At 42.4% G+C, this 20,421-nt stretch overlaps 1 protein-coding gene across 1 annotated transcript in view; it reads right to left on the reverse strand.

Moving 5' to 3' along the window:
- Positions 1 to 20,421, reverse strand: part of micu2 (mitochondrial calcium uptake 2) — a 605,104-nt gene that overhangs the window by 5,314 nt on the left and 579,369 nt on the right. The window contains exons 10-12 of the mRNA XM_070892202.1: positions 12,409 to 12,580; positions 9,505 to 9,613; positions 8,743 to 8,900 (exon numbers count right to left, since the gene is read on the reverse strand). Of these exons, the coding sequence (XP_070748303.1) occupies positions 8,743 to 8,900; positions 9,505 to 9,613; positions 12,409 to 12,580 (439 nt within the window). The remainder of the gene's footprint in view (positions 1 to 8,742; positions 8,901 to 9,504; positions 9,614 to 12,408; positions 12,581 to 20,421) is intronic.

Here is a 20,421-nt window from a genome sequence, read left to right on the forward strand (position 1 = left end):
ATTACATACATAACATTTGGCGACGAGGTAACTTAAGAACCTTCGCATGCAAAAATGAGCACAATTGGAATTCTGGAGAGATTCGTGGAGGGAGAGGACTGGACAGATTTTGTAGCTTGCCTGGAGCAGTACTTCGTGGTAAACAAAATGGAGAAACCCACTGATGCAGTTAGGCGCAGGGCGGTCTTCCTCACGGTTTGCGGTCCGAAAATCTATGGACTCAAAGAATCTTCTCGCCTGCAAGTCCAACGGACAAGGACTATGAGGAATTGTGTGCTCTGGTACGTGACCATCTCAAAATAGAAGGCGGCATCATCATCTCACGCTATCGATTCTACAAGTACGTTCGTTCTGAGGGCCAGGATGTGTCGGAATTCGTTGCCGACCTAAGACATCTAGCTGTACTGTGTAAGTTCGAAAACGCATTGGGGGACATGCTGCGGGACTTCTTTGTAATCGGCATCAACCACGAGGTGATCCTGCGTAAGCTACTGGCGGCGGAAACGCTGGACTTCAGCAAGACCATCACGATTATCCAGGCATGCATGACGACGGACAAACACTTAAAGCAGATATTATCGGAAAATCGGAACTCGGTAAGTACTGTAAACAAGATCGTATCGTCATTTGGCAGAGCTGCATACGGCAGGGCCTACTCGACTACTTATGCGAAACCTGTGGCTGCCCAAAGTTCACCAACGGGAATGAATCCAATTTCGCCGTGTTGGCGCTGTGGAGGCAATCACCGGCCTCAACAGTGTCAGTTTAAACAGTACATTTGTAAAGGCTGTTCGAGACGGGGGCATCTCCAGCGCACGTGTCCGCAACTGCACAAGCGTGCTGCGACACACCACGTGGAGGATGATGACCAGTATAGCGCGGATCTGGATTTGCAATGCGAGATAACAGAGGAGGATGTGTATGGGCTGTATTCGTTCCTAACAAAGTGCCAACCGATAATGATTAATGTGAAACTTAACGGTGTGCTGGTACCGATGGAATTGGACACGGGTACGAATCAATCAATAATGAGCCAGAGAATATTCGACAAGCTGTGGGATACTAAGGCTGTGAGAGGCCTAAGCTGAGTCCAATCAATGCAAAGTTGCGTACGTACACCAAAGAACTCATAACGGTGATTGGCAGTGCAGTAGTCAAGGTGTCGTATGATGGTGCGGTTCATGATTTACCGTTATGGATTGTTCCAGGCAATGGTCCAACGCTGTTCGGTAGGAATTTGCTAAAAAAAAATCGAATGGAATTGGAACGATATCAAAGCGTTGTCTTCGGAGGATGATACTCCATGTGCTCAAGTGTTGAGCAAGTTCCCCTCGTTGTTTGAACCAGACATCGGCAAATTCACGGGAGCCATGGTGCAGATCCACGTGAACTCGGATGCAAGACTCGTCCATCATAAAGCTCAGGCGGTTCCGTACATGATGAGGGAGAAGGTCGAAATCGAACTGGACAGACTCTAGCTTGAAGGGGTCATATCACCGGTCGAATTTAACGAATGGGCCAGCCCCATTGTTCCTGTGTTAAAGAATGTCAGGATTTCTGGAGACTACAAAGTTACGATCAACCGAATTTCGAAACAGGATCAATACCCGTTACCAAAGGCTGATGACCTGTTTGCAACGCTAGCCGGGGGGAAGTCGTTCACTAAACTGGATCTGACGTTGGCCTACATGACACAGGAGCTGGTCGAGACGTCGAAGAAACTTATGTGCATCAACACTCATAAAGGACTGTTTATCTACAACAGGTGTCCTTTCGGAATTCGCTTGGCTGCAGCCATATTTCAGAGGAACATGGAGAGTCTACTGAAGTCCGTCCCTAGAGCCGTCGTGTTCCAAGATGACATCCTGGTCACAGGTCGTGACACCGCGGAACATCTGAACAACCTGGAAGAGGTTCTACATCGTCGGAGAGGCGAGCGTGGGGATGCCTATAAAGGCACAATATCGGCGTGAGGCGGCAGTCCGAGCAGCATCGGACAGGCGAGCGCGGGGAGGCCTATAAAGGCCCAACGTCGGCAGGAGTCCGAGCAGCGTCGGTGAGGCAAGCGTGGGGAGGCCTATAAAGGCCCAATGTCGGCAGGAGGCGGCAGTCCGAGCAGCGTCGGAGAGGTGAGCGCGGGGAGGCCTATAAAGGCCGAATGTCGGCAGGAGACGGCAGTCCGAGCAGCGTCGGAGAGGTGAGCGCGGGGAGGCCTATAAAGGCCCAATGTCGGCAGGAGGCGGCAGTCCGAGCAGCGTCGGAGAGGCGAGCGTGGGGAGGCCTATAAAGGCCCGGCAGGAGTTCATGAGGCTAGCCGGTGCAGCTACAGCAGGGTGAGAAGGCAAAAAAGAAGTAGAAAGAAATCGAAAGGTGACGTCACAGCCAAGGGGGTAAGTGATTGGCTAGTGATTGGTAAGTAGTTTTTCTTTTTCTTTTCTATATCAGTAACCTTTAGCATTGTTGTTGCCAAATTAAGATTACCTAAGGGTTAAGTCATGGCAGGACAGCTCGGACCTCCTGTACTATGTGGGAAGTAAGGGACGCTTCCGGTGTACCTGACGACTATGTGTGCGGGAAGTGTATCCGCCTGCAGCTCCTGACGGACCGCATTGCGGCACTGGAGTTGTGGGTGGATTCATTCTGGAGCATCCACGATGCTGAGAATGACGTGACTAGGGCGTTTAGTGAGTTGGTCTTACCGCAGGTAAAGGGTACACAGCCAGATAGGGAACGGATGACCAACAGGAAGAGCAGTGCAAGGAAGGTAGTGCAGGGGTCCCCTGCGGTCATCCCTTTGCAAAACAGATACACCGCTTTGGGTACTGTTGAGGGGGATGATTCATCAGGGGAGGGCAGCAGCAGCCAAGTTCATGGCACCGTAGGTGGCTCTGCTGCACAGGAGGGCAGGAAAAAAAGAGTGGGAGAGCTATAGTGATAGGGGATTCAATTGTAAGGGGAATAGATAGGCGTTTCTGCGGCCGCAACCGAGACTCCAGGATGGTATGTTGCCTCCCTGGTGCAAGGGTCAAGGATGTCTCGGAGCGGGTGCAGGGCATTCTGAAAAGGGAAGGTGAACAGCCAGTTGTCGTGGTGCATATAGGTGCCAACAATATAGGTACAAAACGGGATGAGGTCCTACAAGACGAATTTAGGGAGCTAGGAGCTAAATTAAAAAGTAGGACCTCAAAAGTAGTAATCTCAGGATTGCTACCAGTGCCACGTGCGAGTCAGAGTAGGAATTGCAGGATAGCTCAGATGAATGCGTGGCTTGAGGAGTGGTGCAGAAAGGAGGGATTCAAATTCCTGGGATATTGGAACCGGTTCTGGGGGAGGTGGGACCAGTACAAACCGTACGGTCTGCACCTGGGCAGGACCGGAACTAATGTCCCAGGGGGTGTGTTTGCTAATGCTGTTGGGGAGGAGTTAAACTAATATGGCAGGGGAATGGGAACCTATGCAGCGAGACAGGGGGAAGTAGAATGGGGGCAGAAGCAAAAGATAGAAAGAAGAAAAGTAAAAGTGGAGGGCAGAGAAACCTAAGGCATAAAGCAAAAAGGGCCACATTACAGCAAAATTCTAAAGGGGCAAAGTGTGTTAGAAAGACAAGCCTGAAGGCTCTGTGCCTCAATGCGAGGAGTATTCGGAATAAGGTGGACGAATTAACTGCGCAGATAGCAGTTAACGGGTATGATGTAATTGGCATCATGGAGACATGGCTCCAGGGTGACGAAGGCTGGGAACTCAACATCCAGGGGTATTCAACATTTAGGAAGGATAGACAGAAAGGAAAAGGAGGTGGGGTGGCATTGTTGGTTAAAGAAGAAATTAATGCAATAGTAAGGAAGGACATTAGCTTGAATGATGTGGAATCAGTATGGATGGAGCTACGGAATACCAAGGGGCAGAAAACGCTAGTGGGAGTTGTGTACAGACCACCAAAAAGTAGTAGTAAGGTTGCGGACAGCATCAAACAAGAAATTAGGGATGCATGCAATAACGGTACAGCAGTTATCATGGGTGACTTTAATCTACATATTGATTGGGATAACCAAACTGGTAGCAATGCGGTGGAGGAGGATTTCCTAGAGTGTATTAGGGATGGTTTTCTAGACCAATATGTCGAGGAACCAACTAGGGAGCTGGCCATCCTAGACTGGGTGATGTGTAATGAGAAAGGACTAATTAGCAATCTTGTTGTGTGAGGCCCCTTGGGGAAGAGTGATAATAACATGGTAGAATTCATTATTAAGATGGAGAGTGACACAGTTCATTCAGAAACTAAGGTCCTGAACTTGAGGAAAGGTAACTTTGATGGTTTGAGGCATGAATTGGCTAGAATAGACTGGCAAATGATACTTAAAGAGTTGACGGCGGATCGGCAATGGCAAACATTTAAAGATCACATGGATGAACTTCAGGAATTGTACATCCCTGACTGGAGTAAAAATAAAACTGAGAAGGTGGCTCAACCGTGGCTAACAAGGGAAATTAAGGATAGTGTTAAATCCAAGGAAGAGGCATATCAATTGGCCAGAAAATGCAACAAACCTGACGACTGGGAGAAATTTAGAATTCAGCAGAGGAGGACAAAAGGTTTAATTAAGAGGGGGAAAATAGAGTACGAGAAGAAGCTTGCCGGGAACATAAAAACTGACTGCAAAAGCTTCTATAGACATGTGAAGAGAAAAAGATTAGTGAAGACAAATGTAGGTCCCTTGCAGTCGGATTCAGGTGAATTTATAATGGGGAACAAAGAAATGGCAGACCAATTGAACAAATATTTTTGGTTCTGTCTTCATGAAGGAAGACACAAATAACCTTCCGGAAGTACTAGGGGACCGAGGTGTAGTGAGAAGGAGGAACTGAAGGATATCCTTATTAGATGGGAAATTGTGTTCGGGAAATTGATGGGATTGAAGGCCGATAAATCCCCGGGATCTGATAGTCTGCATCCCATAGTACTTAAGGAAGTGGCCCTAGAAATAGTGGATGCATTGGTGATCATTTTCCAACAGTTTAGCGACTCTGGATCAGTTCCTATGGACTGGAGGGTAGCTAATGTAACACCACTTTTTAAAAAGGGAGGGAGAGAGAAAGCGGGTAATTATAGACCGGTTAGCCTGACATCAGTAGTGGTGAAAATGTTGGAATCAATTATTAAGGATGAAATAACAGTGCATTTGGAAAGCAGTGACAGGATCAGTCCAAGTCAGCATGGATTTATGAAAGGGAAATCATGCTTGACAAATCTGGAATTTTTTGAGGATGTAACTAGTAGAGTGGACAAGGAAGAACCAGTGAATGTGGTGTATTTGGACTTTCAAAAGGCTTTTGACAAGGTCCCACACAAGAGATTGGTGTGCAAAATCAATGCACATGGTATTGGAGGTAATCTCCTGACGTGGATAGAGAACTGGTTGGCAGACAGGAAGCAGAGATTCGCGATAAACGGGTCCTTTTCAGGATGGTAGGCAGTGACTAGTGGATTGCCGCAGGGCTCAGTGCTGGGACCTCAGCTCTTTACAATATGCATCAATGATTTAGATGAAGGAATTGAATGTAACATCTCCAAGTTTGCAGATGACCCTAAACTGGGTGGCGGTGTGAGCTGTGAGGGGAACGCTAAGAGGCTGCAGGATGACTTGGACAGGTTAGGTGTGTGGGCAAATGCATGGCAGATGCAGAATAATGTGGATAAATGTGAGGTTATCCATTTTGGGGGCAAAAACGCGAAGACAGAATATTATCTGAATGGCGACAGATTAGGAAAAGGGGAGGTGCAACGAGACCTGGGTGTCATGGTTCATCAGTCATTGAAAGTTGGCATACAGGTACAGCAGGCGGTGAAGAGTTGCCCTACATAGCTAGGGGATTTGAGTATAGGAGCAGGGAGGTCTTACTGCAGTTGTACAAGGCCTTGATGAGGCCTCACTTGGAATATTGTGTTCAGTTTTGGTCTCCTAATCTGAGGAAGGACGTTCTTGCTATTGAGGGAGTGCAGCGAAGGTTCACCAGACTGATTCCCAGAATGGCAGGACTGTCATATGAGGAGAGACTGGATCAACTGGGCCTTTATACACTGGAGTTTAGAAGGATGAGAGGGGATCTCATAGAAATATATAAGATTCTGACGGGACGGGACAGGTTAGATGCGGGTAGAATGTTCACGATGTTGGGGAAGTCCAGAACCAGGGGACACAGGATAAGGGGTAGGCCATTTAGGACTGAGATGAGGAGAAACTTCTTCACTCAGAGAGTTGTTAACCTGTGGAATTCTCTGCCGCAGAGAGTTGTTGATGCCAGTTCATTGGATATATTCAAGAGGGAGTTAGATATGGCCCTTATGGCTAAGGGGATCAAGGGGTATGGAGAGAAAGCAGGAAAGGGGTACTGAGGGAATGATCAGCCATGATCTTATTGAATGGTGGTGCAGGCTCGAAGGGCCGAATGGCCTATTCCTGCACCTATTTTATGTATTTCTGGACAATGTGGGACTCAGACTGAAACGTTCGAAGTGCGTCTTCATGGCACCAGAAGTCGAATTCCTGAGGAGGAAAATTGCTGCTGACGGCATCAGGCCTACTGACTCGAAAACCAAGGCCATGAAAAATGCACCCAAGCCTCAGAATGTGACGGAGCTGCGTTCGTTCCTTGGTCTACTCAACTATTTTGGTAATTTCCTACTTAGATTGCGCACTTTATTAGAGCCATGGTGCTAAGAAAAGGCGACAACTGGGTTTGGGGTGCGTCTCAAGACAGAGCTTTTCAGAAAGCTACTAATCTGCTTTGCTCTAACAAGCTGCTGATACATTATGATCCGAGGAAGACAGGAGGAAGCTCGAGTGGAGCATAAACGCCGGCATGGACTGGTTGGGCCGAAGGGCCAGTTTCTGTGTCATATATCCCATGTAAAGTCCATTTCTATGTGTTGATCACTCTTTGCGAGAAGAACTTTCTGATATTATTCTTAACTTTACCTTTTATGAGTTCAAACCTGTGTCCCCTTGTCCTTCTCTCACAATTTAATCTAAAGTAATATTCTGGATACCTTTCCCATTTCCTTAACTATTTCACACAGTGCTGTAAGATCATTGAAAAGCCCAAATTTTCAGACCTGAGACAAGGGATCAACTTCGTGGCACTTCTCTGCATTGCTTCTACCGCTTGAATATCTCCCTCATGTCTTGGCGACCAAAACTGGATACAAACTCAGGTGCAGTATAACCAGAACAGTGTACAAGTTGAATCAAGACTTCCTTTGACTTGTATGGCTATGCAGTTCAACATTCTATTGGCTTTGTTGATTACTGCTCTGTACTGGTCTACTTTACACTCATTTACATTAAATTCCCTATGCTATTGTTTTGCCTACATTCATAGATGGTTCAACTCACTCTGTAATTTCTGGGCTGCCACTGCTCCTTCTAGTTCAGTATTAACTTAAAATTTAACTAATTTGCATTGAATTTCTGAATCAAATGGTAAATTGGAAACATTAGTGGTCACAACACAGAGCTCTGGGGCATCCTACTCTGACATAACTAACACGCATCTATTGTTTTTGACTCTTCAGCCAATTTTTTATTCTGAACTTATTCAGACCAGGAAAGATTGAACAGGCTGCGACTCTTTACTCCAGAAAAGAGAAGCCTGAGGGTTCACCTGATAGAGGTCTTTAAGTTTCTGAAAGGCTTTGATAGGGTGGACGTAGAGAAAATGTTTTCACTTGTGGGGGAGATCAAAACTAGGGGCCATAAATATAAGATATAATAAATCCAATAATGAATTCAGGAGAAATATTTTAACTCAGGGAGTAGTTAGAATGTGGAACTCACTACCAGAAGTAGTTGATGTGACTATCATAGATACATTTAAGGGAAAGCTAGATAAACATGAGAGAAAGGAATACAAGGATATGTTGATCGGGTTAGATGAAGTAGAGTGGGAGAAGGCTCGTGTGGAGCACAAACACTGGCATGTTTCTGTGCTGTACATTCTATGTAATTCTATGTATTCACAAGTTTTAACCTGGATCCCCACAGCTTTGAGTTTAACTAGTAGTCTTTCATATTGAGCTTTGTCAAATGGCTTTTGGATGTCTAGGTTCACCATGTTTTTGGGTTTTCACTTCCTCAAAGAAGCCAGGAGATTGGCCAGGCAGGATCTACCCCTTCTGAAACCATATAGTCTGCTGTTTACTAGGTTACTGTTGTACAGCTAATCATCAAATTTACACCAGATAATTGATTCCAGATCATTGAGGAAATGATGCTTCAGTTGTACAGAGCCTTGGTCAGACCCCATCTGGAGTACTGTGTTCAGTAATCTCAGAAAATATATATTGGCCTTGGAAAAGGTACAGCAGATTCACCAAGATTAAATTATGAGGTCAAGTTGCATGAACTTGGCTTGCATTTCCTTGAGTTTAGAAGGTTGAGCAGTGATCTAATTGAGATATTTAAAATGATTAAGGGGATTTGTTAGAGTACATATGGAGACACTTTTTCTTCTGGTGGGGTAATACAGAACAGGGGGGCATAATCTTAAAATAATCAGAGTGAGGGCATTTCGGAGTGAAAGCAGGAAACACCTTTTTCCACAAAGAGGATAGTGGAAATCTTCCCCAAAAAGCTGTGGATACCAGGTCTGTAAAATGTGAAGTTATGGATAATATTGCATCATTTGTATTTCTGTCCATTGGTTTGGAAAATGCAGCAACCTTATTTAGAACTTTAATATTACCTTCAAGCCACGATGGAGCCTGGTCATAATCACTCCAAGGAATTCTGGTTTGCTCAGACATCCATCTCCATCTACATCAAAGATCTTGAAGACAGTGTCAAGAACATTATCTGACAGTTCTTGCCCTGTTGCAATTTTAACAGCTCTCTTGAAGTGCCCTAAATTTAATATGAAAAACATACATAAAATTTACACAGAGTTGTTCCAATATCATTGGAAACATTCCCCGCATATGTAACATAGAAACATAGAAAATAGGTGCAGGAGTAGGTCTTTCGGCCCTTCGAGCCTGCACCACCATTCAATAAGATCATGGCTGATCATTCCCTCAGTACCCCATTCCTGCTTTCTCTCCTTGATCCCTTTAGCCGTAAGGGCCACATCTAACTCCCTTTTGAATATATCTAATGAACTGGCCTCAACAACTTTCTGTGGTAGAGAATTCCACAGGTTCACAATTCTCTGAGTCAAGAAGTTTCTCATCTTGGTTATTGACCAGGGCTACAGCTAAAAAATGTCTCACTGGGGCAAGATACTGGAGGAAGTATTATTGCATATTTAGGACAGCAAGATAAAGAAAGTGGAATGATCAGAGCGGGTAAATTCAACATAAATGATCAGAACGGTAATTTGGATCTCATGTGACTTGAGATGACCCAAAGCCAGCACATTCTTTCATTTTTGTTACTGTTGGAATGAAAAATTCATTATCACTCAAAATGTCTTTCTGATTTCAGAATCTGAAATGTTGCACATACATACCGATTCCAACAGGACGATTGGCTGCAGTGAACATATTCATGGTGAAAGCAAAATCCTCAAGATGATTCATAAAACGGCAAAAAGCCCTGAATTCTTCAAAGGAAATGCTCTGGAACATAATGGAACACCAGTTAGTATTTAAGGACATATTCCATGTGAAATGTATGGGGGAAGAGAGAGAGAGGAGAGTAGAGGAGAGGAGAAAGAGAGAGAGAGATAGAGAAAGAGAGGGAGAGAGAGATTGATTGAGATTCTTAGACTATGGGACTGGAAATCCACAGTGGCTGCATTCTGGAGTGAGTGTGGGGACATACCAGCTGGGAACCTCCACTACTGACTCGGGCAGACCTTCTAGGGTCAGTGGGATGTTCCCTTACTTACATCCCACTGGTGGTCCTTTGTGCCATGCAGGGGGGGGAAACAAATCTGGGGCATCTGCCTGCCAAGAAAGCCAAATATTACGACACAAGTGGCTGGATTGGAGCTCGTACCAAGGATACGTCTGGTTCCTTTGAGGTCCTATATTGTAGGAACTCCCAAACATAGGATGGTCCCACCCCGGCCCCTACCCCTCTTATGCTGCTGGACATGTGTGGGCGGGCAGAAATTCCAGCCCATAATACAAACCAAAATTGGAGCTCAAGGCGTGAATGTGGTGTACTTGGATCCTGGCCCAGTTTACAACTGTTCTGTCAGATGTCCGTTGAAGCTATAGCAGGAGTACACCAGAATGGGTGTGGATTTATGGCCCCTTTATGTCTAAAAAAAATATTTGATATGAAATGGAAGCAAATGTGTCTGGAACAGAAGGTCAATCAGCAAGGATCAATTAGAATGTTACACCGGCCAGGAAGACAGAAGCTAGTATAATTAAACAGACCCACCCCATATAACAACTATCTAGAGATTGCAATATCTATGGAGAATTATGTTTTGTAACAGTGTATCAATGTGTTGTCAGGTCAGAGGAGGTAAACAACAAATTAGTAGTTGATAGGAATTGTAGAAAGAAATAACTTGCATTTGTGCAAGACCTTTCATGACGTCAGGACGCCACAAATTATTATAATACTTCCAAATTAAATTTTCTTCATACTAACATATGAAATAAGGGTTACTTAATATGATACGGTATAATTAACTAGCCTACCTTCTCTGTCCTAACTACATACCAATACAAACCATAATCCCCCACAGATATTGCAATGAACAATTTCCAGACTGATTAAAATGCATAGTGGACATGAATTCCACATAGACGGGTTTGAAATTCATGTATGGGGTGAAGGAAATGTATTTGGTAGTCAGGGAATGTGCTGAAGTTAACAAAAGAGTTCATTTAGCTTTGAACTGATGGAAGTCTGAATTGATCTCGGTGAAAATCTGTATCACCAACAGAAATAAACGAATAATTGGGTATTGTAACAAGTTAATAGGGCAAGAGAAAGAAATTGATATGAAGTTATTTGATTACATAAAAATAGGTTTGGAGTTATCTGATCAACTGAAAAAGATACATGGGAAAGGAAGCTGATAATTATGGGGATTTTTATTACCCTAATGTACAGTAGAAGAGTGGAAGGGATCATTCAAAAGGATGAGGTGAGTTCATGATACCAGTGCAGGACTGTTTCTCAACACAGCAAGTTACTAACGGGACTCCAGAAGAGGTCACATTTGATTCAGTATCAGTCAGAGTGAGATATTGGGAAATTTAAAGGGAAGGCTGAGCACCATCATTGGATCTGATAATGTGGCACACAGATCTATTTGTAATAGAATGATTAACAGCTTTTCTGAATTCTGCTATGAAGTCATAAGAACTAAAATTAAAGAATAAATTCAGAAATATATTAGAAAGGAAGGGGAAACATCAAACAAAAACTGAATAATTATGGTTCAAATTTAAGTTTGTCGCATTTGTGATGGCTTAGTAAGTTTATCCAGTAAGTTACTCAGCCATACAAATCAGAAAAAGTCCCAGGTTTAATCTCGAGTCTGTGCTGAGTTAGTTAAACTCAGCCAGAAGGCATTTAGGAGCTCCAATTGGCCAAAATGGCACTGGATTAGGGCATGGGGAATAAAAATCTGCCAAAGCTCCTAAATGCTCCCTAAGTGAACCCTGCTGGATGTGCATGTGTGTAAATGTTGGGTGAGGGGAAGATTGGGATCAGCAGTAATGACTGTGATCGTTTAGCCTGCCCAGATTCACTGTCTAGGTTCGCACATGGATAATAACTGTTTAGATAATGTACAGGGCTGCTATTGCGGCCTGGGATCCATACTTCAGCAAGAAGCCAATGCCTTCAGGACAGGAAGGTAAATGGCGAAAAAAATGTTTTTACTGAGTTTTGCTTTAACAGTGAACACTACAAAGAGCGTACTCTAATACTGATGTCAATGTCTTCTCAACTCTCCGGATGTGACTGGCTGCCATCTTGAAAATTCTTCTAGTAGGCAATTAGGTATAGAATTCATTTGGCCATTTGGGCTACAAATACAGTACCATTCCTTTCATAAGTAAGTTATGGAACATGAAGGAATGTTTCCCTTCGTGACATCCTAACAATAGCCCAAAATTTGAATTTGAGAGACACTGTATGAAGAAAAATAATTGACAACTAAACATCCGGCGGGATTATGAAACTCCCATTGTATAAATGCAAATATCTTTCATTTTAGATGGTAATGTTACAAGCTCCTATTACATAGAAAGGATATTTATATGCATCTCTTTTATCCACTGTGATTCATTGCATATAACAGCATTCCAGTGAGATATGGGGTGAAATCAGCTGAAATACCTATATTCATTCAGACTGATTGAAATGGTATGATATAAACATTGCTATTTAGAGAAGTATCCAGCTCGAGTGACTATCTTGATATGAGGTAAATGCTAACCTCTCCTGGAGGAATTCTCCTCCTCGCGTTTTCCAAGTAAATACCACGGTTTTGCTCTTCGGTGAAGTGGAGCAGCCATGCTGCAAACTCCTCTCTTCTCATGGTTTTCATGCCTCGAGAGAACTCTCTAAATTCAATCTCTTGCACCTCGGTTTGCAGGTCTTCCATAAATCTAAAAGAAAGATACACCAGAGATCAAAGCTGTTAAAAAGTCAAAGTCCAGCCTAAGAGTCTGTTTGAAAGACATTGAGCTCAATTTTCCCCAATTATCTGTGCCGTTTTTTTGGCTTGCACTGTTTTTTTTGAGTAAATTAAAATCTCCAAGTTTCCCTGGAGTAATTCACTTAGCTAGGATTTTTTTTACCTCATTGGGGGCGTAACCTGCCACCTGTGCGAATTATGGCCATTTAAGCAAGTTTGGCCAGTTCCGATTTACTCCAATTTTTCTTGGGACGGTGTATGTGACCAATCTGTAAAAACCTTCTGGGCAGTTAACAAAATCAGCACAGGTAAGAGAATCAGCACAGCAGATGCAGTTCCACGGCTGAACAGCAGCAGCAGAAGTGGGGAGGAGGGGAGGGGGAAGGGAAGAGAGGAGAGGAGAGAGTGGGGTTGGGGGGGGGGGGGGGGGGCTATCGGCCAGGGTTAGGAGCGACAACTGGCACCGGGAGGAGGGAGGCCTTTCGGCCAGGGTTAGCTGTGGCAACCACCTGAACAGTATCTGTTATTCTAAATATAAACTATCCGAGGGCCTTGGTTAGATTACAGCCTGTAACTCAATCCCGGGTACCTGTTACTTTATATGTAAACCATCTGAACCCCTGGATTTGATTCCAGCCTGTAACACACTCCCAGGTGTCTATTATTTTATAAAGAAACCATCTGAACCATTCGATTACATTTCAGTCTACAACTCACTCTCAGGTATCTGATATTCTATGTACATATAATTGAAAACATTTGATTGGATTCGAAGCTATAAACTCGCTCCTGGTTATCCATTGTTCTATGTATGAAACATTCAAACCCATTAATTTAGATTCCAGCCTGTAATTCATTCTCGGGTATCTGACAATTTATATATATATATCAGACACTCAAACCCTTTGAGTACAATTCAGCTTTAAATTCACTGTGTACAGAAGCAGTGGTGCAAAAATTTGCAGATGATATCAAAACAGAGGTATAGTTAATTCTTTAGAAGACCAAAGGAAACTGCAAGAGGATATTGATAAGATGGGAGAATGGGCTAAAAAATGGAATTCAATGTCAGAAAGTGTATTTTGGTGAAAAGAAATAGTAGCGTTAATTATAGTTTGAATGGAAGTATCTCAGTACTGTGGAACAGCAGAGGGACAGGTTCACAGAACAATAAACGCAGCACCTCAGGTTGATAGGATTATAAATAAAAGCTAATGATGAGTCTATATAAAACCTTAATAAGACCTCAGTTAGAGGCATTGGGAGGGGGGAGGTCTTTTGGCCAGGGCTAGCAGCGACATCCGGGGGAGGGGGGGGGGGGAATAGACTTTTGGCATAATAATTTAATGGCATTTAATTATTTAAATGCCAATGTGCAAGGTGCTTGTGCAGGTTGCTGTGAGCTGGCCAGAATGTGCTGTATATTTCACTTTCCAGCCTCAGTCCGCAGTGTGTCCCTCGTTACCCTGGCAACCCGATCATTTTGACGCAGATCTTAGGCTCCACCCCCAAAGCTAAAGGATAGGCTAGACGGTGCCAAAATCAACAATTCAAACAGGGAAAGTTGGCTGATTTTTTTTGGCGTAGTTGGGGCCCAAAAAAATCGGCGCAACTCTTCAAGTATGCCAAAAAACGGCTTTGGGGAAAATTGAGCCCATGGTTATGTCAATCAGAAAGTACTATAACTTTTGTCTTTAGCATGCATTTAACAGCTGAAAATGGGCTTGAAGCCTAGGTGGATGGTTTAACTTGAGACATCAAAACTACAATTCTATGAGTTTGACAAAATGATGTGGCCTTATGACTGCCCTTTGCAAATGTGGTGTACGACACTTGCTTGTTACGTTGTGCATTGCAGACTGTCTGATGTGGCAGATGTCCCCTGGAACAGCTGAAAGGATTCAGTAGCACGAAAGCTTCATGCTGCGGTAACCTTTACTTCTATAGGAAGAGCTGTCCCTGTTTCAGATATTTCCTGCATCAGATAGTAGAACTCTGGAGATGGTAAAGATGGGTATGCTCAAATATATTCAGGTACATGCGGGAGTGTAAAATAGTGAGTCCCTGGGGTAGTGGCAGTTGTGGACAAAATGCCCCAGGTGTTGCTGCACCTACATTTGTTTGCTCTTCATGAACTGGAACTTTAAAGCATTTGCTGAGATTTTTGAGGATTACACCATCTATGCCAAAACAACACAGTAGTAAAGGTTGCAATTTGAAATTCATATTGAAAAAGGAAAAGCTTTGTTTTCATATCAATAATTATTAGTGAATACTAAAAATTGAAAGTTATGATTCACTACAAAAGCCTGGAAAACATTCTATGATTATTATAAATACAAATGGCATAGAAGATATGTAAGGAATGGAAACTAAACCAGTGTACATTAGCACAATGGATTCAAGGCTGAATTTACCAGCATAAAATACTGTCAAAGAAAAGTCAGAGTTTGTATTTTGTTCTTTATCTCAGTATAAGCTGAGTGTGTTCTATTCATAAGTTAACAAAATACTTCGAACAACTGAAGGAATAGACTGCCACCTAGCACAGTAAATGAAAATTGGACTGAAGTATATTTGAGATAGATTCTTGATTTAATAGGGCCTTTTATATAGTGCCTTTCATGTGAAAAAAGGTCCTTAGGTGCTTTTTGCGTGAGTAGTGATTACTGAGCAGAAAGGAGGTAGTACCTGTAGTTAGAGGCGGTGAACAAAAGCATGATCAAAGGTATAAGTTTTGAGGAAGCTTTTGAAGGAGTAAACAGAGGTAGCAAAGTGGGGGGTTTAGGAAGTAAATTGCATACTGTCAGGTCATGTGGCTTGAAAGCCTTACTATCAATGATAACCAAAGGTATTAGAAAGAAATGGGCACAGCTTGGTGCAAGTGCCTTCTGCATACAGATCTAAATGACAAGTTGAGCCAATAGCCCAAATGGCTTTTTCTGGTTTCTGTTGTCTTATGTCTTACCATGCCCCTTGCCTCATTTTCGTTTATATTGCATTACTCATCTTGGGATGTTTAAACAATTCTTTAATTTGGCAATCTGTACGATGTTTTATTGTTTCTGGGCTTGATTCTACTTTATTTATTTCTTCACTGTCTTGCTCAAGGGTACAATTAAACATAAATTTATTTTTTGTGTTATTGTTAAGAAGCTTGGCAGAGGCAGCAAGAAACACTTATGAACAGAAACAATGTCAGCACTTAGAAATTTATTGAGAAGCTTTGAAAAAGACAGACAAACACGAAGCACTGAAGTCCTATTAAAAATCTACAAGGGCAGCCAAGAGGGCTAATGTAGAAAACAGTGCTTCAAAGACAGACATCTGATATATAAAGATTGTACTTTTGCCCTTGACCTATCCAATTTAGTTTTTCACATGATGACATTCCTTTAACCATCACAGATTGGCTTGACATGAGGCTGATACAAATATCATCAGAGTCTGCATATTAGAGAAGCACAAAACTTCACGAACAAGTATTAACTCCCATGTTTGGTTCTACAGTGGTCTGTACTGATACTTGGTATTTTGATTGTTGCAAATTGTATAATTTTATTACGTTGAACATAAGAACATAAGAATTAGGAACAGGAGTAGGCTATCTAGCCCCTCGAGCCTGCTCCGCCATTCAAAATGATCATGGCTGATCTGGCCGTGGACTCAGCTCCACTTACCCGCCCGCTCCCCAAAGGAGGAATTTCTTCTCTGAGGGTTGTAAATCTGTGGAATTCTCTGCCCCAGAGAGCTGTGGAGGCTGGGTCATTGAATATATTTAAGGCGGAGATAGACAGATTTTTGAGCGATAGGGAATAAAAGGTTATGGGGAGCGGGCAGGGAAGTGAAGCTGAGTCCATGATCTTATCAGCCATGATCTTATTAAATGGCAGAGCAAGCTCGAGGGGTCAAAAGGCCTACTCCTGCTTCTATTTCTTGTGTTCTGCTGCCTCTCCAGCTCTGTGGTGTCCTCTTTCACCTGGCTTGGAGAAACTGGCAAGTTATAGGCTAATCCATGCTCAACAACCATGGCTCGGGAAGGTATGGTTAACTGTGTATTTGAATTTCTTCATTAAAGTTCTATGTGATAACACTGTCTGGCAGAGTGATCCTCAGATAACAAAGTAACTTCAATGCTAGTAGTTAGTCATTGTTTGGATCAAGACAGAGTGTTATGTTGGAGCTACAGTAACTCTCATTTTCTTGACATAAATATAGAGGTTTGCACTATGTGCTAGCATCACTTGCATTGCCGCTTCTGTAAAGGACTGACAGCCCGGCCATATGTCTATGTTATGCAGCGAGAAATTGGCAGGCATCAGATCATCCTCATCAAATTGCTTGGTTCTGGACTGTGCTGAATCCAGGAGCAGCCTGTCAAACAGGACTATAATATTCAATCATGTCGTTGAGTGGATTGTGTTTGCTTGCAGATACAGAGATCAACCGTTTTGAGGCAGTCATTCTAATAGTTTGGTTGAGAATCTGAGGGTGCTACCCACAGTGGTATTTGAGCTCAAATGATGTTCCAGATTGTGACTTTATCCCAGGTGCTCTGAATGGTACTCCAATTACTCATAAGAACTACTTCGATACCTCTCGGCGGTTAGTATGGAGTTGAAAAAAAATGTAACTTAATGGACTGAACTGGTATATTCTGGCATCAGTCTCTCACTAACCCCAGGAATGTTCAGGTCACAGAATCAGTGTACTAAAGATTATATTCCTGGGAGTGAGGTCACATAGTACCATTCAGTTTTCTCCACAGGTCATGGAAGCATCCAAGTCTCTGCCCACGTTCATTCTATCCTTCTGGACTCTCACTTCAATTCATCACTTATCCTTGTTTTGATTAATTCCAGCAATGAAGAATAAGTCCATAGGGTAAATTGTCAACTTGCCGCCTGGTTGTAAAACTGGCATTGTGGATCAGCCGCCCATTATAGAAACCGCCAGATTTTCATTCCCATTGATTTGAATGGATATTGAAAATTGGGCGGTTTCTATGATGGATAGGCGATCTACAATGCCAGTTTTAAGCTGGGGCGGGAAGTTGAAAATATACTCCATACATTTGGCAGGTGACAGCCTTGTTGTTATTGGTTACTTAAACTCTCTATAGTTTTTGGACACTGAGTTGGAGTGAGAGAATAAATGATTCTCTTAAAGGCACTGCTCTGAAATTCTGTAAAAATTTGAATTAAAATGCTTGTTGTAACACTTAGAACTGATTCCTATTACAAGAACTTTCTAAAGATGGTTCAATCATGATTTTTTTTTAATAATGTAGGAGTTGATGATAAAAAAGATATTATTGGTCAAGCAAACAGTGATCTACTGGAAAGAACCATGACTAGGGAACAGGTACTCCAATACCATAGAAATGTACAGCACAGATGGAGGCCATTCAGCCTATTATGTTGGTGCCAGCACTTTGCTATAATAATCTAATACTAATCATACTGCCCCGTGTTTTCCCCATAGCCTTGTTTCTTGTTCTGCTTCAACTATTTGACCAATTTTCTCTTAAAATATGCAATGGTCTCTGTCTCAAATCACTCCCTGTCAAAAGTATTCCTTGTACCAATATACAGAAACTTCTCCTAACCTCTCTTAGTGACAACTTTAAATTGATAGCACCTCATCATTGACTCCCAAACTAAAAAAAATTGCCTTTCCATATTCACTCCATGAAAGTCTTGCATAATTTTTAAAACTTCAATTAAATCTCCTCTTATCCTCTCTGCTCTGGGGGAAATAGTCCCAGTGTCTCATGTCTCTCCCCATAACTATAGTTTCCTGGCCCTGGCATCAATAAAGAAAGACTTACATTTATATATCGCCTTTCACGACTACCGGATGTCTCAAAGCGCTTTACAGCCAATGAAGTACTTTTTAAAGTGTAGTCACTATAAACTATCTATGGCTTTAACTAACTGTGGTTTAACCAATGTTTTGGAAAATTTTAACATTACTTCTTTACTTTTGTACTCAATGCCCCTCTTCATAAAACCCTAAAGGCTCTTGGACTTTTTTTTATAGTTTGATAGCGCTCCTATGAAGCACCTAGGGACGCTTTACTATGTTAAAGGCACTATATAAATGCACGTTGTTACTGTTGCTACTTACTTGTTCACTGCACTAACATGTCTTCTACAGTCCTTCTCGCTGTTTGCCAAACCCTTAACTTTTATGTCATCAAGAACTTTTGAGATTGTTTTTCCTATGCCCAAGTCCAAACAATCTATATATACTGAGAACACTGCTGACCTCTGGGTTACACCAGTTCCAAACCTTCTACAATCCAAAGAACACCCATTTACTCTAACTCTGTTTCCTGTCCATCACATAACCTTCCATCCATGCTGCTATATTTTCTCTTAGAACATACATCTGAATTTCTCTTCCTAGCTTCTTGTGAGATAAACCTATCAACTGCCTTCTGAAAATAATATACACTACATCTATTGCATGCCTTTTATCTATCCAATTTGTCACTTTTTCAAAAAAACTATTACATTTGTCAGACACGATTTGCTTTTAACAAGTTCGGGCTGGTTGTTTCTGACTAACCCATGCATGGAGCCCTTTAATTTTTGGCCATGGGTTTGAACCAAAACCAGCTGCTTGGATGAAACTCTGTCTCTGCCAGATCCAATGGACCTAAGTAAAATGAATTGAAGATCATCTTAATCCATTTTCCACTGGACACAATGGCACTTAAGAAAGGTCTATAAATTTGACATTGCTTGCCACTAACTTGGCAGTTTGATTCTAAAACATCACAGAGGTTGATGATACGAGAAATGGAAACTGTCACTGTGTTCTTAGGAAGTTCAGATTAATGTGCATTACTGGACCAGTGTAGATGGAGTTTTATCTTGCTGCCTGACCTTGGAATGCTCAGTATTAATACTGGATGGCACATATATGGCACCAAGGTTCTTCAAGAAAGTGGAAAAATGATTTCCTCCCTAGGAGCAACATCCTTTAGGGTCAACAAGTACAAATCTCATCAGAAATCAACCAGTGCCAGCAGCTCTTGCACCTATAACTGTGGGCAAAATATAGAAGTTGATGATTTTGATGTAGCTGACTAGAGCTTAAGAACATAAGAATCATAGAATGGTTACAGCACAGGAGGAGGCCATTCAGCTCATCAAGCCAGTGCCAGGCACCGAGGTTCTTCAAGAAAGTGAAAAAATGAACATAAGATACAGGTGCAAAACTTGCATGATAAGTCCCAGTCATAATGTTCTGGAGTTGAGTCCTGCTGTTAATTTCCTCACCCCTTTACAATTGTAGGAGATGCACATTATATTGTGTATCCCCTATCATGAGAAAAGCAGTGGCAGCGGCAAGAGGATAAAAAGCGGCCCAAGAGCGGACTGAATTAAAGCAGCGGCGAGGCTCCGATTCAAGAACAACAAAAAAAATCAGTGATGTCACAGGAGAGCAGGTAGGTGATTGGCTAGTGAGTATTACAGCTTTTTTGCTAACTAAGTTAGGGAAGGGGTTTTAATTAAGTGCTGAGAAACTGTAACTTGCTAGTACTTACTAAATTAGTAACTTAAAACAGATAAAATAATTAAACAATAATACAAGTATCGATTGAATAAAAGCTTTAACTAATTAATTAATAAATAAAACAAGGCTAGAGATGGCAGGGCAGGTGGTGTGTCGTAACTGCAGCATGTGAGAGTTGACAGAGAGCATCACGATCCCGAACAACCACATCTGCAGTGTCTGAAACTCAAGGAACTTCAGCTCAGAGTTGTTGAGCTGGAGTACAAGCTGCAGACATTGCGATGC

Source organism: Pristiophorus japonicus, chromosome 10 (assembly GCF_044704955.1).
Source record: "Pristiophorus japonicus isolate sPriJap1 chromosome 10, sPriJap1.hap1, whole genome shotgun sequence".
In the NCBI taxonomy this organism is placed as follows: Eukaryota; Metazoa; Chordata; class Chondrichthyes; family Pristiophoridae; genus Pristiophorus; species Pristiophorus japonicus.